This window comes from Cheilinus undulatus, linkage group 12, assembly GCF_018320785.1.
Source record: "Cheilinus undulatus linkage group 12, ASM1832078v1, whole genome shotgun sequence".
Lineage (NCBI taxonomy): Eukaryota > Metazoa > Chordata > Actinopteri > Labriformes > Labridae > Cheilinus > Cheilinus undulatus.
In genome coordinates, this window is record NC_054876.1 from 41,093,822 (window position 1) to 41,119,249 (window position 25,428).

The 25,428-nt window shown below is 39.5% G+C and overlaps 1 protein-coding gene across 1 annotated transcript in view; it reads left to right on the top strand.

Annotated features, from left to right (window-relative positions):
- gria4b (glutamate receptor, ionotropic, AMPA 4b) overlaps positions 1 to 25,428 on the top strand; it is a 250,881-nt gene that overhangs the window by 150,346 nt on the left and 75,107 nt on the right. The window contains exons 5-8 of the mRNA XM_041800842.1: positions 6,359 to 6,412; positions 10,960 to 11,118; positions 22,104 to 22,271; positions 23,776 to 23,880. Of these exons, the coding sequence (XP_041656776.1) occupies positions 6,359 to 6,412; positions 10,960 to 11,118; positions 22,104 to 22,271; positions 23,776 to 23,880 (486 nt within the window). The remainder of the gene's footprint in view (positions 1 to 6,358; positions 6,413 to 10,959; positions 11,119 to 22,103; positions 22,272 to 23,775; positions 23,881 to 25,428) is intronic.

Genomic DNA, 25,428 nt, shown 5'->3' on the forward strand with positions numbered 1-25,428 from the left:
CTCGTTCTGAGCAGGGCTGAAACAGCGGGGGTTTTTAGACATGTAAAAATCCTACACTGGAGAATTTTTCAGCATCAAACTTCCCAGGAATGTTTTGGGGACCTCTGGGACCAAGTAAATTTGTCTTAAAGGGGTTAAATATGTGACCTTAAATTCCTGTCTGTCCTTTGTTTTGTCAGTTACTGCTGTGTCAAAAACCACGCCACAGTCTTAGTGACTGTGGATGAGATCGATGAGGGCTCAAACTGCCATGTCATCAGCTCTAGACACACCCTCAAACGGGTAGCTCAGTTGTGGTGGAAAAGCAAAGACCCCGTCGCGTGCCAGGCCAGACCAGGTAGAGCTGAGCCACTGAATGTAATGGGAAAGCCCCATTTGAGATGTGCTTCAAAATCTGCCACCAGGGGGCTCTCTATCAAGAGTAACACAATATGAAGCCAGTGCTGCTCAGCTGTCCTCATCTCCGCTGATTACTTCTTGTTTTGATTTGAAGACTGTTTTACAAGAACGACAGTCCATTCAGAGCACTTAATGAACAGGAAACCACGTTTTTGTTTCATTCATGATTTTCATAAAATGTGGGAGAAAAGTCTTAAAAGCAGCCTCTCTGGTTTACACTGTCAGCTACTTGAAAGGCTTCTAGCAACATTTGCAGTATGAACCAGGAAGGCTGTTTTTAACAGCTTTTCTCCCTCATGGCAAATTCATTAATGAGACCAAAATATGGGTTTGCTGTTTCGTAAATACATTTTATGGAGTGCTGTTTTTAATAAATAGTCTTTCATTCAAAACAAGATGTTAGCTGTGGAGGTAGGCAGAGCTGAGCAGTATGCATGTCCTCTCCTCGACCTGGAAATGCCAAGAGGTCCTGACATTTAGGGGGCGAGAGGAGTTACAGGTTGTCCAGGTGACACAAGCATCCTGTTTGCAGCCTGCCTGACTGGCAAAATAAAAAATGTCATATTTTTAAATCTCATCGCTGAAATTATTTAACATTGAAATAAGGCTGGAGTTGTAACAAAGTTTAACAGTAATTTTTATTGATTTTATGGTTCAAATAAACAGATGCAGAAGCAGCTCTCTGATAAGTGATGAAAGAGAGAATACATCTTTTTTTATTTATGAGCAAAAGAGCAGAGATGAAACATTTTAATGTATTTTTTAACTCAGTTCATATTTTATTTATACCATCAATTCAGCAAAATAGCCATAACTGCTGAAGTCTCTCACATGCAATTACAGCACCTCATAACAAACATCTAAAAGAAGACCAGCTTCATATAACACACTAACTTCATGTGTATTTGACTCTTTCTCCAGGTATGTTGCTGCTAATTAGAAAGTTTTGGGCTTGAAAACAGCCTGTTCATATCTCCGGTGGTGTTATTTGGCATGAACACACTCAGAATATGATGTGTGCCTTTCCTCCTCTTCATCCCTCCATCCCTGCATCTCTCCCTCAGGCACCTGGTGTCTCTGTTTGTTGTTCAATTATTCAGGAAATCTCCACTCTGACATCTGTCGTAGTTCTAACAATTTACTCTGCAGATGTGTACGTGTGTCTCTCAGGTCCACAGACGTCCCGCTCCATGTGTCGATGCGATGGACTCTGTCACATCCAGAGCTTGTTGTATTCAGGTGGTCAGAATCACTGGCAGACACATAGACATGTGTTTTAGCATTTACTAGGATCCTGAACATCTCCATAAATCCTCCCGATCCAGGACAAGGATCTGAATTCATAACTGAGCCTCATTAGCAGTTTATCAGCAGCACTGCCAGTAAATATATCAGCTTCTGAACAACCATTTGTTATTTTGAATTTAAAAGCATAAAATAGCACAAAGAATGTGAATTTGTTGCAGAGAGAATACAATCTGCTAGACGCTCATTTGCAGAACAGCAGCAAAACAAGAACTGCTGCAGACAGAGATAAGTCCAGCTCTTGTTAACAAACTTTGATTGATTTTCAGACAAAATCTAAAACAGTTGGCAATTGCAAATCTGGGATATACAGTAAATTCAGAAAGTATTCCTTGATTTTTTTTTTTTAAATGTTATGTTGCAGCCTGACACTACAGTCCAAAAACACAATTTTTATTCTCCTTAATCTACACCCAGTGCCCCATCATGACAAGGTGAAAACAGAGTTATACATTAAATTACAAAACAGAAATTCACACTAGTGGACCCCATTGTTATGGCTTTCAGTACAATTTAAGCCACGCCCATTACTCCCCTCTTGTTCTCCTCAAATGATGCTGATTGGTGCAAACCATGTACAGTGCAACCCAATCAGTGTGGATTGGAGCTTTTCAACATGGATCTGCCTGATGATGGACTGGCAAATCCATCTTCTCTGCAAGGTTGTTTCTTCTTCTTTTTGACTAATGGACAGTGTATTTTCTGACATCTCCATTTCCTGGTTGAAACCAGCCTCAGAAACCTGGAGAAGCCACTGTTATTCTGTTTTTTTAGGTTAGTTTTTTTTTTCTTTCTTTTTTTTTTTTTTTTTTACAGAAAATGGGAACATAAAAAGCTGTTTTTTCTTTTTTTTTCTTCTTTTTTTGTCTTTTGTTCTCTGAAAAAGAAATAGGGGGAAAAGGAGTCATTTCCACATTTTTTAAAATTCATTTATTGTAATTTTTGTTCTTTTTTTCTGTTTCAGTCACAACAATAGAAAAAATAGAAAAACAAATTTGAAAAAAAAGTTTCCTTTTTTTTTTCAATTCTGTTATTTTGTTTTTGTTTAAATGAAAGTTTTGAGGAAAAAGAAAGTCATGTGTCCCAATGGCAAAGGTGAGCGTTTCAAAATAAAAGCCCTCATGCCAAAATGTATGCCCATGTAGCCCTCCACTGTGTTTTATAGTATGATAATAGGCCTAGTTGATCTATACAGTGTATAGAAATTACTGGTGATTTAATGGACTTTATTAATATTAGGTGGGAAATAAATTAGTACAAATAAATTAGCCTGCACTGCTTTTATCCACGGCAGAAATCAGAATTTCAATTCATGATTTTATGGTTTGGTGGAAAGGTTTATTTTTATGTTTAGAAATAAAGTATCATAATAACAGAATTGAAAAAAATAATAATAATAATAAGTTGGACCCATTCTGTGAAATTGTTTTTTTTCTGTTTTTTCCGTTGTTGGGATTAAAACAAAAACAAAAGGGGTGAAATTGGCTTGTTTTTCAGATTTTTCAAGTTTTTCCTGTACCGAAACAAATTGGAACTCAGCACCTTTTTCACCCGTTTTCTTTAAAAAACAAACAAACAAACAAACAAAAAACAATAATCAAATAACAAGAGTTTTTCCCAGTTTCTGAGGACGGATTCAAAAAGGAAATGGAGAAATGGAACTGCCACAAATACCCTGACCGTCCTTCCCTTAGACATCAGTACACTGTTGAACTAATCAATGAAACAAGAGTAAAAGTAAGAGTAATCAATATCCACACCTGTGTGTGTATCATTGATTACCCATTGAGTTGAAGGCCATTAAAGACACGTGAATGATTGATAATGCACTCCTGGGATGTGATACAAATGATTGAATAGAGTCTTTAAAGTTAAGTTTATTTCTAAACCAGTTGCTTTAAACCCAATTCTGCCACGCATCCTTTTATTAATCAAGTGAATTTATTTTATGTTTTAAACGGAGGTAAAGCCACACTGAATTCCTGGTAGCAACAGTCTAATCTGTTATATTTCTCCTTGTGACATCTGAATAAACATCATCGCTTTAACACAAAGCTGCAGCAGCTCTGGGTTAAATAAATATATACCCGGCCTATGTTCCCTTTTAAGTACTTATATGCATGTTTTAAATAATTATCACCTCTTACATTAAAAAATCTGCTTTTAGGCCTATAATGTTCTTCAGAAGAGTCTTCTCAAATCCTTGAGGGGTGCTAAAAGGATTTTCCTTTACAATGTGAGGTCAAGGAGGTTACAGAAACTTTCATATTAAATCACTACATCCACAAACTTATCTGAAGAAAAACAATTTGCTCTGACTTTAAATTTGCATCCGTGTCAGCTGCATGGACCAAGTTTGAGATAAAATGCAAAACGCTTTAAACAGCAATAAGCAACTCCAGTCCCAGTGCATCTATTCTTGCATGCATGAGATATTTTACTTAATAAACAGGACAAATAATGTAATTGATGCAAATTTGAAGGGTAAAGTTTGAAATTCTCTATTAAAAATGAGTACCAGTGTCTCCTGTCATTAATTAGATCTTCCGAGGCAGAATTAGTCTTCCTCCCTGCATATCATTTTCCAGCTCACAGCTGTTCTCCTGCAGTGACACCTCACTCCGTCACACCAGATGTCAAATATATTTAACTGCATGGATGGAATTTCAAATATCCGGAAACAAACACGCAACACAGTGAGTTAGTGAGTAGATATGTAATACTAAACTATCCTCTCATCTGTCTACTCCTATACACTGTGACATAATAAAAGAGACAAGATGTTCACAAATTCGGGGAATTTGTGTCGCATTTGTTGTTGCATTACAATAAGTATGATATAGATTAGAAAATAGGACACATAATAACAAAATGTGCTGTTCAACATATGTCTACTGGTATGTGAAAGAGCTGTTTAGTTTGTGCGAAGTGTTTTCCATCCATCTTCTGCCACGTATTCAGGGCCGGGTCGTGGTGGTAGCAGGTTGAGCAAGTCAACCCAGACATCCCTCTCCACAGTGACACTTTCCAACTCTATCTGGGGAATCCTGAAGTATTCCAAGACCAGCGAGGATAAACTGTATAATCCCTCCAGAGCATTCTGGGTCTTCCCCGTGGTCTCGTCCTAGCCAGAGGTGTCTAGAAAGCCTCCAAAAGGGAGGCGTCCAGGAGGCATCCTGATCAGATGCCGAAACACCTCAACTGGTTCATTTTTATGCAAGGAAGCAGTGGCTCTACTCCTAGTTACCTCCGGATGTCTGAACTCCTCACCCTATCTCTAAGGCTGAGCCCAGCCACCGTCCAAGGAGAACTTATTACAGTTGCTTGTATCTGATCTCATTCTTTTGGTCATTACCCAGAGTTCATGACCATAGGTGAGGGTTGGGAGGAAACTTAGCCTTATAGCTCAGCTCCATCTTCAGATCCAGCACAATGCCTGCAGAACAGCGGACGCTGCACCAATCCTTCCATCAGTCTCGTATTCCGTTTTACCGTCACTCATGAACAAGACCCCAAAATACTTGAACCCCCTCACCTGAGGCAGAGACTCACTCCCTACCTGGAAAGAGCAATTTATCGTTTTCTGGCAGAGAACCATGGCCTCGGATTTGGAGGTGCTGACTCTCATCCCAACCGTTTTGCACTCAGCTGCAAACCGTCCCAGTGCCTAATGGAGGCCCCCAGCTAAGGAAGCCAGCAGAACCACATAATCTGCAAAAATCAGTGACAGGATTCTGGGCTCAAACAGTACAAGATACAAACAGTATCGGAGACAAGAGGCAACCTTGGCAGAGGGGAATGTGTCCCGCTTTGTGCTGACTATGCGGACACAACTCTTTCTTTGGTTATACAGGGACCTGATGGCTTGCTGCAGCAGTCCTTGGACCCCATTTTCCAGCAGTACCCCTCACATGATCCCCCTTAGGGACATAATCGTAAGCCTTCTCCAAGTCCACAAACCACTTGTAGACTGGATGAGCAAACTTCCATACTCCCTTGCGAGGGTAAAGACCTTGTCAGCTGTTACACGGCCAGGATGGAATCCACATTGTTCATCCTGTGTCCAAGGTTCAGCAAGGGTTTACCACACTTTAATATGATTAAATAGATTTATTACAGACTCTCTGTTGAGTAGATAGGGTGCTTATTACTCTTGCAGCCCTATATTGTGATTCAGACTGATGTCACGGTTGTGTTTTAATGTTTGTATCTCTCTACCACCTGATGCTCTCATCTTTACAGCACTGATTTCAATCCAAGCTGTTGTAAGAGAATCAAAGCACTTTCCTTTCAGCTTAACTAACGCCCTTATTAACCGGATGTCCGGTGGGATTTCCCAGCAGATGTCAGCTTTCAAAATCAGTTTTAATCAACAGGATACAGCTCACTGGTTGTCTAGTGTGTTCCACTTTGTGTGTGTTGTGTTGTGTTGAAGAGCATTGTTGTGTCTCCGAAAGCGTGAAGTGTTTAGTCTCTTCATGACAAGACTGCCCATTCATTTGTTTAGACGTCTGATCTTCTGAGGATTAAACCTGATGGTCCTAAAGTGTCAAGTTACACACACAGCTGTCACATGCATCATTAAGTGTAATTATGGTATGCTATGCTCTAATCCAGTCAGATTAACGCTGAGTTCTGCTCTGTCTCCTCACAGATTGTCAGCGTTGGGAAGCATGTCAAAGGCTACCATTACATCATGGCCAACCTGGTGAGAAGAAAATTTCTTCTGATGGCTTCCTTGTTTGTCTCTATGTTTGATTCTGTCTTTGTTCTTATATTTTCTTCAACATACCTCTCTCTAGCCTCTCATGTCTACTTTACTACTCATTCCTCTTTGTACTTTCAGTGTGTTAGTAGTAGAACGCAGAGACCAAGTCTCCAAGAACACCGTTCAACTGCTCATTAATACAAGTATCTAATCAGCCAATTACATGGCAGCAACCAGTATTTTAAGACATATAGAAATGGTCAAGATGATCTGATGAAGCTCAATCTGAACATCAGAATAAGAAAGAGAGCTGTTTTAAGTGACTTTAGACATGCTATTTATGTTGGTGCCAGACAGACTGGTCTGAGTATTTTACAAACTGTTGATCTACTGGGATTTTGACACATAACCATCTCTAGGATTTACAGACAATGGTCAGGAAAAAGATACAATTTCCAGTGAGCATTAGTTCTCTGGGCCTTATTGATGGCAGAGGTAAGAGGAGACAGACTGGTTCAAACTGCTAGAAAGACAATAATTTATATAACCAGTCAGTTATATAACTGCTGCATACCTATAAGTAAGGTTTGCAGAAGAGCATCTCTGGATGAACAACAAGTCAAACCTTCAAGGAGGTGGGCTACAGCAGCAGAAGGCTAGACCAGGTGACACACCTGTCAGCTAGGACTTGGAAAGTTTGGGCTACAGTTCACAGAAAAAGAAGACTGGGAAAATACTGCCTCGTCTGATAAGTCTCAGTTTCTGTTGCAACATCTGAATGTTAGGGTCCGTTTTTGGTAAAAACAACACAAAAGCTGCCAGACTACCAAGTGCCATGGCACTTTCAAAGTCACGTAAATCACCTTTTGTGCTCGGTTTGAACTTTAGCAGATCGTCTTGACTATGTCTACATGCCTAAATGCTCCTGTTTCTGCCATGTGATTTGCCAAGTATGTTGCCACACCTGTTGATTATTGAACTCAGGTGTTGCAATCAGACCTGTTGCCACAGGTGTATAAAATCAAGCACCTAGCATGTAGTCTCCATTTACAAATTGTGATATAAAATGGGTCGTTGTGCGGAGCTCATTGTTGTGATGGACGCCACCTCTGCAATAGGATGGTTTGTGAAATTTCATCCCTGCTGGATATTTCACAGTCAAGTGTAAGTGATATGATGTGAAAGTGGAAGCGTTTAGGAGCAACAGCAACTCAGCTGCGTAAAATCACAGAACAGGGACATAAGTCACATGGTGTGTAAGAGTCACCAATACTCTGCTGATTCCATAGTGGAAGGGTTCAGAACATCTACTAGCATTAATGTTAACACAAAACCTGTTAGCCAGCAAATGCATGGGATGGTTGGTGAAGAAAAAATAGGTTAAAGAGCAAAGATTTCACAAGGCACCATCAGTAAGGCTCATAAATCATACTCTAAAACATTTCTTTCAGTGTACACTGTCTGGCTTCTCATATGTTGTAGTTTTACGTCATGATCACATTTATGCCAATGGGCTTGTTATTCATCTTTGTCAACCCAACACTACTTTGTGAATGAAAAGACTAAGTTAAAGAGGAATGCTGGGGCAGGAATCAGGAGTACACATGACAGGGTCAAAAAGGCAGCAGCATCCAAAGTTGAAAACAGTGCCATTGTGGGAGTGCTAAAACTGCTGGTCTGCAAGTGCCCACTTAAAACTGGCTTCAAAAGCCAGGGAATTTTTATTCAGCCCACTGTAGAAACAGCTATTTTTAGAGCAGAAATAAACAGATTTAAAGTCTGACATATATACAGTTTTGGCTCTGAAGTTAATTTCTTTATTCATTAAAACTGCAGAGGGAGTACACTTTTTAGAAACCATCTGTTTTGATTACATTAAGGAAAAGAGTTTTACATAATTAGATATAATATAGGGCTGGCTGAGTGCACTGATTGGCAGCTACTATATCTGTTTGCCAAGAGCCTCAAGGTCTACCTTAACCTCATCTCCCTTTCTGTCTCTAGACTGACCAACTGTCATTAGAGTTGGCTTTGTGATGCCTCTGCATGAACAAGAAGGTCACTGAAACTATGGCTGTATTCAAAACCGCCCATTATGATGGAAGTACGTATTGATTTTGCCTAAATGGAGCAGGCAGTATGGAGTATGCTGTTCTTACAGCATACAGCAACGACCCTCGGGCCACATAAGGCCTCTCAAAACTCCAAAAGGAGATAAGTTGTTGTGGTTTTTAGAGTGTCTTTTGTGTTTAAATCCCTACAGCTATAAAACCAATCCAAAAATGATAAGATTGCATCTCTTTTTTTTTTTTTTTGCAGGAATGCCTCAATATTTGATCAGTTTTTACAGGAATCCACCTGTCAGCTGTTATAAGTAAATATGCCGCATGATAAGCACAGAGTTATCAGTCCAGTCCTGAGTAAATCTGCACTTTTCTTTGTCATCTTTTCACTTCAGGTTCTTGGAGAGTGGGATTTTCCTGCCTGATAATAAAAAAGAGACCTGTTTCCTCCATTCATTTTTCACCAGTCAGAATGCAGCATATTAGCCTAAAACCTAGAGACAGACAACATGGCAGTCCTAGAAATATGTATCTAAAATATTAGGATTGCCCATAGGCTATATTGGCTGAACTCACTGTTAATGCTTAAAGGTCACATATTTAACCCCTTTAAGACAAGTTTTTATTAGACTCAGGGGTCCCCAAAACATGCCTGTAAAGTTTGTTACTGAAAAAACAATCCAGAATTGGATTTCAGCATGTCTAAAGCCCCCTCTGTTTCAGCCCTGCCCAGAACCAGCTGTTTCTGTGTTTGTGGCTTTAAATTCTAATGAGCTGTCTGACTCTGCCTCTGGCCACGCCCCTCTCAGGAAATGGATTCGCTTAATGGATGTGGCTTTCCTGATCCTCCTCTCAGCTGCCAGCTGAGAGGAAGAGCAGGAGAGGAGGGTGGAGCTTTCTTCCAAGTGGGAGGGCCAACTGAGTCTGGGGGCGGTGCTAACTCCCCACATGACATCATGAGGGAAAAATCTGAAAACAGCTTTTCAGATTCTTTGGGGGGGATTGTGGTGAGGCCGGGGTCCCATATCTTTGCTAGAAAAGCTGAAAAAGTGTATTTTGCACAATATGTGACCTTTAAATATTACTTACATTTTGAAAGAAAATACTGATACTAATATAATGATATGTTATTTGTACTGAAATAATTGTTTTATTTTAGATAATTAGAAAGTCTGGTCCCCAAAGCACCTATTAGGACTAAATCTGGCCCTTGGACAAATGTAGTTAAACAGTATTTCAGTCAGTTTATTCTTGTTTATAATACTTCAAGCATTTATTATGGCAGTGTCAGACTCTGACCTTATCACTCCTCACAGATTTATTAAAATGCAGAGTTTGAGAAGTGATGAAGTACCATCTTAAATCCTCTGTCTGGGCCTACAGGTGGATGCTGGGGTTGATATGGGTTGAAGCAAGAGTGCAGTGCTGATTCAGGGCAGATCTAGAAATTTCAGAGTAGAGGAAGAGACTGCTCAAATAGACCACAGAATTAAGAGGTTGTGTCATGTGATTTGATTATGATGTAGATCAGGTGTGAAATCATTATTCTTGACTGTGACTGCCTGAACTAGCCCGCAGGCGTCACTCCCATTGGTTTGAGGTTTGAATACGGCCTATGTCCCTATTTAACACAGTCTGTTGAAAATACTCAAATGGTGATCAAATACTGCGTGACTTTTTTATTACTTGTTTTCATCCTTGCCAGAGGCGAATACAGTCTATTTAATAAAAGCAAAGAAAGTCGCATAATTGTTCTGCCTTTTCGCTTTCATTGGACCAGATGTAACCAGACAGAGGAGGGTCACTGAAGTGAGTCAGTGACGATGCCGTTATGCAATAGAAACTTGAACCTAAAACCACCAAAGGGATCCCTAATGAAGATTCTAAAACCAGCCAAACATTAACTGTGCATGCTCTAATTGAAAACCATGGATGCATTTGCTCATTTCTCATGTCAGAAGGGCTGACTAGGAGCAGATGTTATACTATCTAGATGCATAATGTGAATATATGTACTGGACCATAAAAGGAAGGCCTTGCACAAAAAGATTTTAAAGTTGAAGGATGTTTACTTCATTAGACTAACTCAGATTGCTGAGGCCTTGTGCAACCTTCAGCTCAGTGCGTTTTGTAAATAAAATGAGGACTGGTTTCTATCCTATTGGATCCTCATTACCACAGGATTCCCTCAGGACAACTAGAACTTTCTCAGTGTTATCATGTGAGTGTATTAAGGTTAATTTGAGAGTTGTTACAGTTTGGTTTTGGGTTCAAGGTCTTACCTTATTGAACAAAAACTGCATCAATGTTCAGCTCTGTCTGACAGACTTCAAGAAGCATGATATGATACCTCAGGGTCAGCTCTTTAGCTCATTAACAATGCTTCTGTGTGGAAGTGTTACTGCCATTTACTTGTTTACTTTCTTTCTATGTATCATCTGGCTCAGTCCATGACCACTCTTTCCTCTGTTGTTGCCCCTGAAGGGTTTTAAGGACATTAACCTGGAGCGCTTCATGCATGGTGGCGCTAACGTCACAGGCTTCCAACTGGTTGACTTCAGCAATCCCATGGTCATCAAACTGATGCAGCGCTGGAACAAGCTGGATCAGAGGGAATATCCAGGCTCAGACGCCCCACCCAAGGTATGACAAGGTCAAATCACAACTGTGAAATCAAGTTGATCTAATTGAAGTTTGTTTTTGTAGCTTTGTGTGTGAATTCTTCTAAACTTGTCTGGAGGATTCAGGGACTTTTTAGGTGTTCAAACTCTGCAAACAGATAAAGCAAACATTTGTACAAATCATCATGGGAATTCATTCCCTTCTTACTTCAACAAAGTTGCAAATTTCCGCTCAGAGCTTTGAAGTGAGCTTTAAAACATCTCTGTGGTTTGATTGTCAGACTGGGGAAATGAACTAAAACAAACAGCTATCTGTGGAAAAGGAAAAAATAAATGAATGACGTGTGCAGATTTGTAGTATTCAAGATCTGTCTTGGTCTCAGTACCACTTTGTGAGGATCATTGTCTGGTCTTGTAATCAGACACATTTTTTGATTGGTTGTGTTTTGGTCCCAGACAAAGAGACACTGAATGATTGGTCACTAGTAGATCACTAAGTTGTTGGTCTATTTTCTGCTTTAAATCATGAATATTGAGATAGGATGCAAAATGTTCTGCTTTGTATGCAACCAGTAACTTGGCCCATAGACCACTGTGTAATAAGATAACAGACTGACACATTAATATCAGTGTTTTGATGGAAATGTGGATCTTTAAACACAATTTGACGTACGCTCAATATTAGCATTTACCCAAGTTTGTTGTAAAAGCATTGTAGAGATACGCATCAATTTGGCTTCAGTCTTGACTTTGTTTTAATCTGCCAAAGTCTTGGTGCCAACTCAGTCTCGCCTCACCTTGCCTTGACCTTGGTACTGAATCAGTCTAGATTCCTCAAATTCTTTTTGTTGACTTATTCTTGCTTCTGACCTTGCCGTGGTCTTGGTCTCAGTCTCTCAAGGTCCCGGTCTTGGCCTGTCTTGTTCTACCATAATTTTGGGCTGGCTCGATCTCAATCAGTTTCTTGGTCTTGACCTGGTCATGCCCTTCGTTGACCCTAGTCTTGGCACATTCTCAGTCCCAAAAGGTTAGATCTTTAGAGTCTATAAGTCTGAAAAGTCTTGATCTTCATCCACCTTGATCCACCTTTGCTAATCTCTCAAAATCTCATAAATTAATCGTGTCTTTGTCTTGACTCCATCTTAGCCTGGCTTGATGTTGGTCCCAATTCAGTAATTATCTCTGGAAGTGGCTGTCTTGCCCTAGTTTAACTCAGCTTTGGTGTGATATGTCCTTTGTCACAATTACTCAAAGTTTAGGACCTGACAACATCATCCCTCAGTGTCTATTGCCTGGTCTCACCTTGCACCTTGTGGATTAAAATCCTCAACGTCCCTGTCCTTACTATGTCTGGCCCTGGTTAAATATTGCTCTTGACTTGGTCTTAAAAGTCATCTTAATCTTGGCCTTGCTCAGTTGCTCAAAGTCTTCTCTCGACTCTATCTTGATCTCGGTCCTGACTCCGTCTCAGTCTACCTGACTCAACCTACTTTGCTCCCGGTCTTAACAAATTTTGAATTCTTTAAGGTGAATGCTTGACTTCGCATGCCTTGCTTTGTTTTTGGTCTGACACTTTCTTAGTCCTTAAAAGACTTGGTCTTGTGCTATCATGATTTGGCTGTCACTAGGTCTGGTTAGTCTCACCTTGCATCTTCTGTAGTCTTTATTTGGTCTCAGTCCCTAAAGGAATTGGCCTTGGTTCAGTCTCATCGTACCTTGATGTAGCTTTTTTTTAGACCAGGAACCCCTGAAAGTCTTGGTCTAGCTTTGAATCAGCCTTACCCTGTCTTTGCTGTGGTCTTAATTTGATCCCTGAAGGGTTTGACCTTGGTTCAGTCTCATCGTTGATCATAATTCCTTCCAGTCTTTGTCTTGGCTCTGTCTCAAAGCTTGACTTTGCTTGCCATGATGGTTTTTGGTCTTGACTCTTCTTAATCCTTGAAAGTCTTGATCTTGTCTTGCCATGATCTTGGCATGATCTTCACTCTAACTACAAACCCCTGGAAACCTTGGTCTTTGACTCAGCTTCACTCTGCCTTTGCTGTGGTTTGACTTGATCCCTGAAGGTTTTTGTCTTGGTTCAGTCTCATTCTGCCTTGATCTTGGCATTGACTTGATCTTAATTCCTTATCGTCTTTGTCTTGACTCTCTCTCACCCTGATTCGATGCTTGGCTTTATTCTGTCTGGATCCTTTAAAGTTTCTGTCTTAGCTATATCTTTCTCATCTTTGGTTTTGGTCTTGAAGTGGTCTCAGCCTCTAAAAATCTTGATCTTGGTATGGCTTTTGTCTACCCCTCAAATCTCAGCCCCCAAATGTAAACTTAATTTTGACCATTCTTGATCTGGGTCATGGTTAGGTCTCAGTCAAAGTCTTCTCTTAACTCAGTTTTGCCTTGGCCTGCCTTAATCTTGGTCCTTATTCTGTCTGGTTCAACCTGCCTTGTTCCTGTTTTTTAACATATTTTCAATCCTTTAAAAGTCTATGTTTGACTTAGCTTGAGCTGATTTGTTTTCATTCTTGACACTTTCCTAATTCTTAAGTCTTGGTCTTGTCCTACCATGATCTTGGCTTTTATTCAGACTACAATCACCTGGGAGTCCCGCTCTAGCTCTGACTCAGCCTCACTCTGAAATTACTGTGGTCTTGATTTGGTCTGAATCCCTGAAGGTGTTGGCCTTGGTTGCATCTCATCCTGCCTTGATCTTGATCTTGACTTGATCTGAATTCCCTAAAGTCTTTGCCTTAACTTGATGCCAGGCCTTACTCAGTCTCAGTGGTTTAAAGATTCTGTCTGTCTCTTATCTTTGGTTGCGGTCTTGACTTGGTCTAAAAAGTCTAAAAGTCTTGGTCTTGACTCGTGCCACTATCATTGTGGATTCAAGTATTTGCATGTGTGAATGCAAATTCCTGATTTTTTTCATTCCGGCTTTAGCTGGAATTTCTTGACCAGCCCCCAATTAAAATAGTTTGAAGTCAAGCTGAGCTCACGTGAGAAAACAGCATGAAATATTCAGAAAAATTAACAGCAAGTGAGCGACCAGGGTGATGACATTTATATCATGTGACCAGTGAGTGACCAGTGTGGTCATTTTGCATGTAATAAGGCTGCTTCATGCTGTTTGATGCTTGCAAGTGTGATCTCTACGACTCATTGGTTGATTCTCCACCATCTCTACACCGTCCTTTGAAAGTCCAGTTATGCAATGCTTCCTGTAGGACCTCCCCCTCCCATCCAACAGGGAAAGTGTCCAGCTGTTAGGTGCGTATGTTAAGAAGTTACTCAGGAAGACATCAGGGGCAGCCTGCATGAAATTTTCTTAAAATAATCAAGTGTTTATGTGTGAATCAGACTTCAGATGTACATTATATGTGCAAAGTTTCTTTCACTCTTGTGAAGACAAGAAATGGTCAAGATTTGAAAGGTCTCAAATATGACAGTCATGGAAAGCCATATAAACTGCATGATTTCTATAGGAAACAGGATAAAACTGTAAAAGCCATGCAGCTTTTCTGATTCCTCTGGGGTAAGTTGGTTGTTGCAACACCGAATAAATGGTGAATACAACTAGATACAGAATACTAGTCAGGCTTTGTATGAATATACATAACTCAGCATGTTGCCAGGCGTGCAAAAAACAGCAGCAGAGCACGCAGAGACGGATTTGCATAAAAAACTGACACAGTCCAACCCTGAATATAACACATTCAAGAGCATGCACATGAACAAACAGCTGCAGCAGAAATCTGCACTGCTCCATCCGCCGCTGTCCTCCGCAGCGATGTGACAGACTGACCCACTTTAGATTCTTTTCAGGCACACAGATTGCAAATGGCACTGGGGCAAGAAGGCATCACGCCATGGTGGTCAGCAAACCTCCTCCTGCCCCCGAGCAAATCTGGGCCCAACAAAGATTTCTATTTTAAAAACCAGATGCAGCAGAGTGGAAACCGTGTGAGTCAAGATGAGAGAGAGAGAGAGTTGGTGTATGATGTGTGTCTGATGGATTTGGGCGGTTCAAATTAAAAGTTTACACCATGGGGCGATATCGTATGATCTGATGTCTATGTGTGTGTGTTTGAGCGGCGCTGTTTGTATTATATATGTGTGTGTGTTTATTCCCCTCTCCATTTCTTGATGAATTGCTCTCTCTCCTGGAAATCCACTCAGACTAAATGACTCTGCTCGCCATTAAGTTTGTCCACAGCCTGAGTCACAGCCGGCCCTTCTTTCCCCTAATATATTAACACTGCCACTGAGTTAGGTCTTCCTCCGGCGTGTTTACTCACTTTGCAAAGACAAATCTAGAGTCCTGTGCTAAAAATTACAAGAATCTGCAGGTAGTGAAGTAATGAGACATCCCTGCACTGCATCTTTATCTATGACGGCGAGCTTTGTCACGACAGGAGCAAACGGTGATATAGTCTACTCTATTTCTGCCTCTTTTGCAGTAACTATAATAGTTTTGCATGTAGTGATGCCATTCCTTGTAAATGTTTCCACATGCTTTATATTCTTAAGACCTCCAGAAACTTCGATAAATCGTTCTGTAAGTCAGTGCGCTGATTTATGACTGCACCACTGAGTGTATTTGCGTTAAATATATCACACAGAGATTTTTAATGATGCCAGGTTTAGGTGTCTTTATGAAGCTAATCATGCTAATCATCACTTCAGCTGCAGCAATCAGAGAAACACTGACTCTGTCAATATGATATTGATTGGAGCAGGAAGTTTTAGCCTCTGTTGAGCAACTCTCCATTTAACAGTCATTTCAAACAGTTATCTCTGCATCCTACGAAAGGTAGATAGTGACTACACCAACATCAGACTCTCAGATCTCATGAGTCCCCTCTGAATACTCATACTATTAATGTTTCAGTATGAGTGTGTTCATATCACAAGGTTTTTTCCTGGTTAAGAGAACAATTATCCTATCATCTGTGCTCAAACAAAGACAATCGGGGTTACTTCCATTTCTATTCTTGACCATGTTATAGGGCTGGACGCTATGGCCAAAAATCGGTATACAGGATTTTTTTTTTTTTTTTTTTAACAGAAAAACATTGCTCTATTACAACATTAAAAGAGATAACACATTTAAATGTATATTTAGGTGTCACCATCCACCCCAAAACAAGCCTGTGATGCATACTCAACTCATATCTGAGTATAAGGGTGCTTTCACACTAGCTTCATCGATCTGTGCAGCCCACTTTCGTATGTACTCAGTCTGATACAGCAGGTGGCAGTATGCACGAAGCTGGTTTACAAACCTGCCAAGTAGAAGAAAGAAGAAGAAGCTACCATGGCAACCACTGGGGTCATGACCGAGCAGCAACCTCTGGTCCTCAAAAATGTAGCCAATGCAGAAGTGCAAAAAACTGCAATACAGCAAGTATCCACCCGAGGCTGGCTGCAGGAACACCGGAAGTCCCGTACACAACACATGTTAAAAAGACGTATTTTACACGAGAAATAAACTGGTTTACAGCCTGGTTTGAAAAAACAAATATGTCTCATTAGCTAATGTCTTCATGTCCTCTCACTGTACCTGGAGTGATTTTTTTTTTTTTGGTGCCACAATCGTTTCAGTTATATTGTGGAAAAACCTCATTGCGCACTGATTGGCACGTCTCATTTTATTGAGAGATAGCTCCACAAGAAGCTAAGTTTCTGTCAACCAGAATGCTAGCTAGCTAGCTGACAGGGAGTCAGGAAGTTAACACAACGAACTACTCTCTGGGCTCAAGTGCACTGGACTGGGCCCTTAATGTGAAAGCTACCTAAGACTACAGATTAAGGAGACTCTAATAAGACTCATTGTGTTCACTTCTTTGTTACTGCACCTGTAGTTTTAAGTTTCATTTCTCTCCTGCTGAGGTGTGTCAAGCTGCTACTGACTATTACACATTTCCTGATGTGGGTGTTCACATTAAAAGCACTTGAGCAAAACGATTATGTACTTACAGAAGAACTTGTCAGAAATAGTGTGTTTATCTTTGATTTGACCTAGCTTCTGCCAGCCAACAGAAACCCAAGGTATGATACTCAATCACATCACCATGAGATGTGATAATACAAGGCAGGTTCAGTGGCTTTTTCGTTGAGTTTGAAAACAGCATGATTTTGGTTTTATCGGGATTCAAAAATCAATTTTGACTCCTGCAGAGTGCATCAAAATCTCCCTGTAAGCAATAGAAAACTTGTTTCTGTGGAGCCTTTAAATAAACATCCTTTTTCTGACAATAAGCATTCCATAACATTTTTGGAGCATATAGATACATGTATGTGTCCATGATCCTGGGACAGTAATGTCTGATATATCCCATGGATTTGTGAGACAGTCTATCTGGTGTGTTAGTTTATTCAGACATAATCCTGGGTTTAACATTCAGTGTACAGTCCAGTTGTCATAAAGTGGTAAAAAATTATAAAAGGAGGACCCAAACGCAAAACACTGAAGCAAAAACAAATGTTTGAGAAACTAAAAAATGGAAAAACTACAACAAAGGTCCTAACAAAATCAAAATGTACCAAAGGCCAAAAAATACGAAAACCCAAAGCTCACCGAAGAAAACACAAGAGAACAGTGGAGCAAATCACCAGAGGTATCATAAGCTGGGGATTTACAGGCAGGATTCACACACCGGGGTACACAAACGAACTGACAAAGACAAAGGGAAACACAGAAACTAAACAGACTGGCAGTGATGCACACAAGGAGAGGAAAACTACAAATAAAACAGGAAACACACTGGGGATAAAGAGAACAACGACACAGGGGGAATGAAAAAGATTAAAGAACTAGAAACTAAACAGGGAAACACAAGGACTAGGAAACACAGGAGGTAGAATCAAACACAAAAAACACAGGAAACCTAAGTGACACAAAACATGAAACTCAAAACCATGACACCAGTTTCTTGAAATCGCCACACTGATGTCCTACTGGTGGAATGCTCTAAACCAGTGATACTCAATGTGTGGCTCTTTTATGTCTTAGTTTCAAATATTATTCTCACAGAAAAGTTAAAAAAGGAAAACTTTGACCTCAGAAATGATCCATTTCAAGTCACATTAATCAGTTTGTTTCCCACTGATACAGCTGGCCTTAATCGTCAAACCTAATTTCAACCTTTATTCTCTGTCTCTAATTTTCATTGCCCTTACTGGCAGTTTTTTGCCTCTTCATTCCGTTTTTGCCACTTTTAATCAATTTTTGATGCTTTTAGCACATTTTTGCCACTTTTTGCCCATTTTTTTCACTTTAATCCATTTTTCCCCTTTTCAACAGTTGTTCCTTCTTTTATCCTACTTTTTGCAATCTGCAATTTTTTCCCCTTTTTTTCCATTTTTCACACATTTAAGCTCTTTTGCCATAAATGCCACTTTTCCTCATGTTTGCCCATTTTCGCTACTCTTTCCTGCTTTTGTCCAATTTCCCATCTTTTTGCTGCTTATTGTCCATTATTGCCCATTTGTGTCTCTATATTTAATTGTCCTTATTTGCCTTTTTTTTGCCCGTTTTCCCATTTTTGCCACTATTAATCCACTTTTGCTGCTTTCAGCATATATTTGCCACTTCTTTTTACCACTTTTTGCCCATTTTTTGCACTTTTATCACATTTTTGCCTGTTTTGCGATTTGCAATTTTTTCCCCTTTTTTGCCATTTTTATTCCATTAAATGCCACTTTTTCCCATTTTTGCCATTCACTTTCTCCCGCTTTTGCCCATTTCCCCATCTTTTTGTTGCTTATTGTCCATCTTAGTCACTTTTCACTAATTTTTGCCACGTTGTTGCAGCTTTTTAACCATTTTACCACCTGTAACTCATTGCTTTTGCCAGTTCTCACACATTTTTGCCACTTTTTCTCCCCATTTTCCCCCTTTTCACCCAGTTTTGCCAAATTTTTGCTGCTTTGTGACCATTTTTTCCAGTCTTAACTTATTTTTATTGCCATTTTAACCCATTTTCACCACTTTTTAACCATTTTTCACCACTTAGACTGCGGCTCATGTAAAGGTATGTAGCGCCACTTTATTTTATAACGCTGCATTATGTAATAACCCTAACCATAGGACTTAGTGTGGGCTCCAAGGTATGCCCTACCCAACTACCTTGCCCTGAATCTAACTGCTTAGTGACTTATGCCTAAACCTAACCCCCTTTCAGGGCTCTAGACTAAACGCCTAACCTTAACCCTAGGACTTAAGATGGGCTCCAGGGTATACCCTACTACCTTGCCCTAACCCTAACCACTTAGTGATTATTACATAATGAACTGAAAATTTATTACATTATTACATAATGCGGCGTTATTAAATAATGGTGCTACAAGGTATTTTTCAACCGTTTGGCTCTTGGGTTGAGCAGGGTTGGGTACCACTGCTCCAAACCCTGAATGGATGGCTGCAAAAGTCAATGAATCTACATGATACTTTTAGTCAAAATGTACAGATTTTTGACAGCAACCATCAAGTTAGCCTGGGTTTTTCATTATTTATTGTTTTAGATTCAAGTATCTTGGCTATCGTTTTTATTCATGAACAGTGAATGCAGGATGACTTTCTGCTGTTATTTCAAGGCAACTTTCTGTCTTACTTATGTACATTTACACTTGAACATCTACAGCAGGAAGGTGCTACTATCCACCAATGAAATTACAATTTCTTTCTTATTATTCATTTTGTGTGGTATGTTTTTGTTTCTATTCTGTCACTTTGTTGCTCTAACAATCAAATTTTCCCTTAGGGGAAAAAAGAAGTTTTATCTCATCTTGTTAGAAACGATCGACATTGTTATGGAGCTCCACAGAGAGAATAAATCCAGCATTGTTCCTCGTTTCCCCCTGCCCCAGTCCATGTCCCTGGTTGCTTTTTGCTGACAGCAGAGATAGTACTGATGGTTCATTCTGCACCTCTGTTATTTGTGTGTATGTTACTTTGGGCACCTTGTCAAAGAGTAACAGGGGGATAGAGTGCAGCAGCCTCCGCAGAGAGCCGTAATGTCACAGTGAGCAGTGGGCTAATGAATAGAAGTCACCGTCGGCCGGAGGCGAAGTTAATGAACTCCTGCTAGCAAGGATAATTAATGCCAGACTGCTACCCGGCTGGACAAAACATCCTCTTCTTCCTTTCTTTTCCCCCAACCTTTCACCCTCTATCTCGCCTCTTCTTCTTTTACTCAATTAGTTTGTGCAGCGCTGGAGGTGAGTTTGAGGCAAATGATGTATGGTTCACAAAGGAGAGAATGATGTCTGTAGACGTAAATAATCAGAGGAAACGTTGAGTCTTCAGGTCAAAGATAGATTAGGGGAAATTGGGAGGTTTACTCAGTGGGGAATACACTCTTCCCATTTCTCTTTCCATTTCTAGAAAATAATGAGCAGAGTAAAGCTTACTCTCTGAAGCAGTAAGGCCATTACAATGCAATGCTCAGCCCTGCAGAAACTCAGCGTGCTCTCTGAGGCAGACTTACTCAGATTGTTTTAAAGAAGATCCAACCTGCAAATACGGAGATTTTGCCTGTCCAGCTAAATCAGCATTTAATTGGCCCAAAACAGACAGAACAGCAGGGTAGACTCATTATAGCAAAGAGTGTAATTTACAAAGACATGGTCCAGCCTCTGTTTTAGTTCTCTGTGAGAAATCTACCAGATCAAAGTTGGAACATAATTCCTGCAGTAGTGTTTGTTATGTCTCTGCAGCCATGATACCCAGGGCTGGAAGCATTATGTCTTTGGATTATCCATCCGTCTGTCCAGGCCTTTTTTGTGAGCGTGATATTTCTAGAGCACATGGAAAGATTTGCTTTGAACTTTGCACAAATATCTCCTCTGCCTTAAGGATAAACTGATGAGATTTTGGAGGTCAAATTTCATAGTAAAGGTCATTGGATCTTATGTTCATCTCTTGTTGGGAACATGCTATATCAACAACGCTTTGAGTAATTTTCTTAAAACTTTTGCACAAAGTTGAGTCAAAGTTGCAAGGTCAAAGGTTACTGTGACTTTGAAACTTGCGCACAACATAATTCAATAATGCATTAAGGGGTTTTTTTTTTTTTGGTGAAATTTGGCAGAGACCTGTGCTGGAACTTAATGGAACTGATTAGGATTTGGAGGTCAAAGGTCACTGCAACCTAACCGCTTTATGAGTACTCTATGAAACACTTGAAAATTCTAAATCATTCATTCATTTCAATAAAACTCAATCGAAAAACCTTTAAAAAAACCACAAATATGAAGTTACTGAAAGACTCTCTGCAGTGATTAGGCTCAGTAAAAATCAAACTGATATATGCCATGTTAGTGTAATACAAGGTTATGAAACTGGCAAAAATCACTCATATTTAACTTTTTAACCATTTATTTTTCCCTTTAATTCCATCAGAGAACCTGAAAGATACTCTTAATAATAATGCAAAGAGCAGAATAAAATATGTGTCATATATACATAATTTGTTATCTGTACTGTGCAGGACTTTTGGCATGTTTGGGACAAAAATTGAGGTGTAGAAGTGTCAGGTAGCCACTTCAGGGCACTTGAAGAGGCTTGACATACCCGGGTTGTAGTCTGGATGTCTTTGCATATTACCAGGGGCATGTGGAAATAATCTGTTGAAAAAATCCAGCCTTGTCTGCACCTTAAGTAAAATTCATACTGTGTGACTATGTATGTTTGGTGCCCTATAAAGAGTTAAATATTGCGAGGTTGCAGTGACCTCATACATTATTGTACCATCTAAAGAGATGTACCTTATGCATGTTAGCACATACAACAAATGTTTTTTTCTAGCTCTGAGGTTTTGTCGCTCTATACTAACATGAACTTGAAGAGACATAAAGCAGACCACTGACAATAGAAACCAATTTTATGGAAGCATATTCCTATCTGGTGGTAGTTCTAGTTTTCATTTAAAGTTTTTTTTTTTTTTTTTCTGCATATAACCCAACCTCATTCGCTTACAGTAACATCTGTGATTTCCTCCTCTCGTCCCCCAGTACACCTCAGCGCTGACGTACGATGGGGTGATGGTGATGGCTGAGGCCTTCAGGAACCTGCGGCGGCAGAAGGTTGACATTTCAAGACGAGGGAATGCAGGCGACTGTCTCGCCAACCCTGCAGCCCCGTGGAACCAGGGTATCGACATGGAGCGCACTCTCAAACAGGTAAGAGAGGGAGGACGCTCTAAGATGATGCATTAAACATTGATGTAATCTGACCTTCTGCTTTGAGGAATATCTGAAAACTTCTCTTTTATTCAGTCCGGGAAAACTTCAGCTGTACTACTCTAAGGACCCAAGCAAACAGAATTTTATTTTAAACTTACAAGAGTGATGCAGTGGATCACTAATCTCAGGGGCCCCTGAAAAACTCAGAGAATGGACCCTCCCAAGGTGTGGGACGGTTGGTTTCTGCCCATTTTTGCTACTTCTTTTTGCTACTTTAAACAAACAATGTTTAAAGTCACTTTTTGCCCATTATTGACTCTCTTTTCTTGGTTAAATGCATTTTTTGCCACTTTCTACCTATTTCTAGGACTTTACAGCCCTTTTTGAATGATTTTGCAGTTTTTCAACCACTTTAAAAGGTTTTTTTTAACACTTTTTTGCCACTTTACTCCATGTTTGCCTTTGTTTTGCCACTTTAAACACTTTTTTTCTGCTTTTTGCCACTTAAGACCATCTTTACCACTTCTTTTTGTCACTTTAACCCATTATTGATACGTCTTGCCACTTTCAGACCATTTTGGCTACTTTTTTGCCACTTTTTCGCCCTACTTTGCAAGTTGTGACCCATTTTGTCATCTTTTGGCCATTTTTGATACTTTTTTGCAATTTTAAAGTACTTTGAATACTTGTATTGCCACTTTTCGCCCATCTTTGCCACTTCTAAATGCCAGTTGTGACCCATTTTTGTAACCTTTTGGCCATTTTTGCCTTTACTTTGCCGCTTTTTGCCCATTTTTCCACATCATGCCTTTTTTTGCCATTTCTTTGCCCAATTTTTGCCTCTATTTTATTATTATTTGTCATTGAAACAATTTTTGCTACTTCCTCATGCCAGTTTTAATCCATTTTTGTTGACTTTTGGCCATCTTTGCCTTTTTTTTGCATTTTTTTCCCCATTGTTGCCATTTATTTTTGGTCCTTTATCCCATGTTTGCCACTTTTTTTTCCACTTTTCACCCTACTTTGCTGTTTTTCCCTCTTTTAATCTATTTTTGCCAGTTTTGACCCATGTTTGCCACTCCTTTCCTGCTAGTTTTTTACCTCTTTTAACAGTCATGTTATCGTTTTCAGTTGACTCAGTTTCCACTGATTTATATCATGCAATCCTGATGTTTGTGCACATTACAACTTAGCTTTGAGCTCTAACATTACTTTCCAGATGGTTTTGTTTCATGTAGCCAAACACATTGTTAACATTACAAATAAATAAATAATCTTCTTTTAAGTAAAGGGGTTTACATCTTGAAAAAGTTTATATTGTACTACAGCTTAAATAACTCAGAAAATAATTTTTGTTGCTCTGTGATAATGGTCATTATTCAAAAATAAGATAAAATCACAGCATAACTTTACAGGGGACAATGATTTTGTTGACCTCCATTTGGCTGGGCCTTAGAACCTCCCCATCCATTTTTAACATTTCTCTTTCCTCTGTGTGCAGGTCCGGCTGCAGGGATTAACAGGTAATGTCCAGTTTGACCACTATGGCCGCAGGGTCAACTACACAATGGACGTGTTTGAGCTGAAGAACAATGGACCCAGACGGGTAATCACATCACACAACACAGCTTTCACCATGTGTTATTGATTAATATTTGTCCAAACCAACTCATAAAACTGCTTCTTTTAAGCTTAACATGCTGTGTAGGGTCCAATGCTGGAATTTGAATTTCAATACCATACTAGTTAAAATTCAACATTCTCAATAACTTTGTTTAGTCATTTTTTTATTTCCAACCTGCACATAAGAAATGTCATCAAACAGTCAAGACATACCAAAATTTGACATTACTGTTTATTTTAATAAAAGGCAAAACAAATATGATTTAAAAAAAAAAAAGGATAAGACCTACATAAAAGCAAATATTTCCCATGAATTACCATTAATCTAACAGAAGTCATATATGCAGGTTTTCTTATCTCCGTAAGCCTATTCTGATGTTTTTTTTTGTTTATATATATAAGTGGCTTTATGGCTGTCAGTATTTGTGCAGGGCTGTGAAGCTGCTTTCAGTCTGCAGGTTAGGATGTTAAAGAAGACTTTCAGGGACCAGGAGACATTACTGTCTCTCTCCTTTGCTCTCTATCTGTTCATAGCAAACACTTGCTATATGTTAGCATAAGCATAAAAGACACAAAAGGGACCTCATAAAATGCATTTGCCAACTGGTGAATTAAACGGTTAGCAGGGATAGAGGCTGTGACGGGGGCTGGAGCAGAGAGGCACACAGCTGGCAGGACGAGGCTCGTCTTCAGTAGCGATCAAACAAAATCCCAAATCTTTCTTGGCATGTGTCCAACTTTTTCAAAGTTACACCACTGTAAAACAATAAGGGAATAAAAACATCCCAGGACAACAGGACACTGGCTCTTACCCTCATTCGATTGGCCATCGCTGCACCCTGTTCATCTCTCTCCAATTAAGGTATCTTTTGGTTGAAATACAAGTTTAAATCTGCCTTTTCATAAAAAAAACATGTAAAAATAACAGATATGATATTGTTTAAAACACATGGTATTGGGCACTAGTTTATCTGAGTTGGTAGCTCCCTGTATCAGCACAATTTGGGCCATGTCTTCCCCCACTCTCTGCCCCCATACTTCCTGCCTCTCTTCAGCTGTTCTATCGAATAAAGGCAAAAAGCCCCAAAATAATTTTTTAAAAAACATGGCATTGAAAAAGAATCAAAGCATTGCAAATTTTACAGCTGGCATAATCAGTTTTCAAATGGGCCCTCTGAAGAATGCAGCCCCTGAATTGAGACACAGCTATTGTGAAAATGTTTCCTTAATATATCATTTATACTTATCAATATATGTTTACTGTCTGATTAGAATTAGAAATATGTATTACAAGACAATATACATGAACAAGAAGTTTGCTTTGGTGATTCATTTAAACATAGAAATATGATAAAACTGAAATCAGTTAAACAGAATCACCTCTATGTTCAAGTAACTTGGAAAAGTAAATTAAAAAAAACATTTTCAAAGGAATCTTCTACTTCTAAAGCAAGAGAGGAACAGTATTGTGGCTCAACAGTATGAAATAAAAATATAGCTGTATTCGGTCTTACTACCTAATAATAAAGCA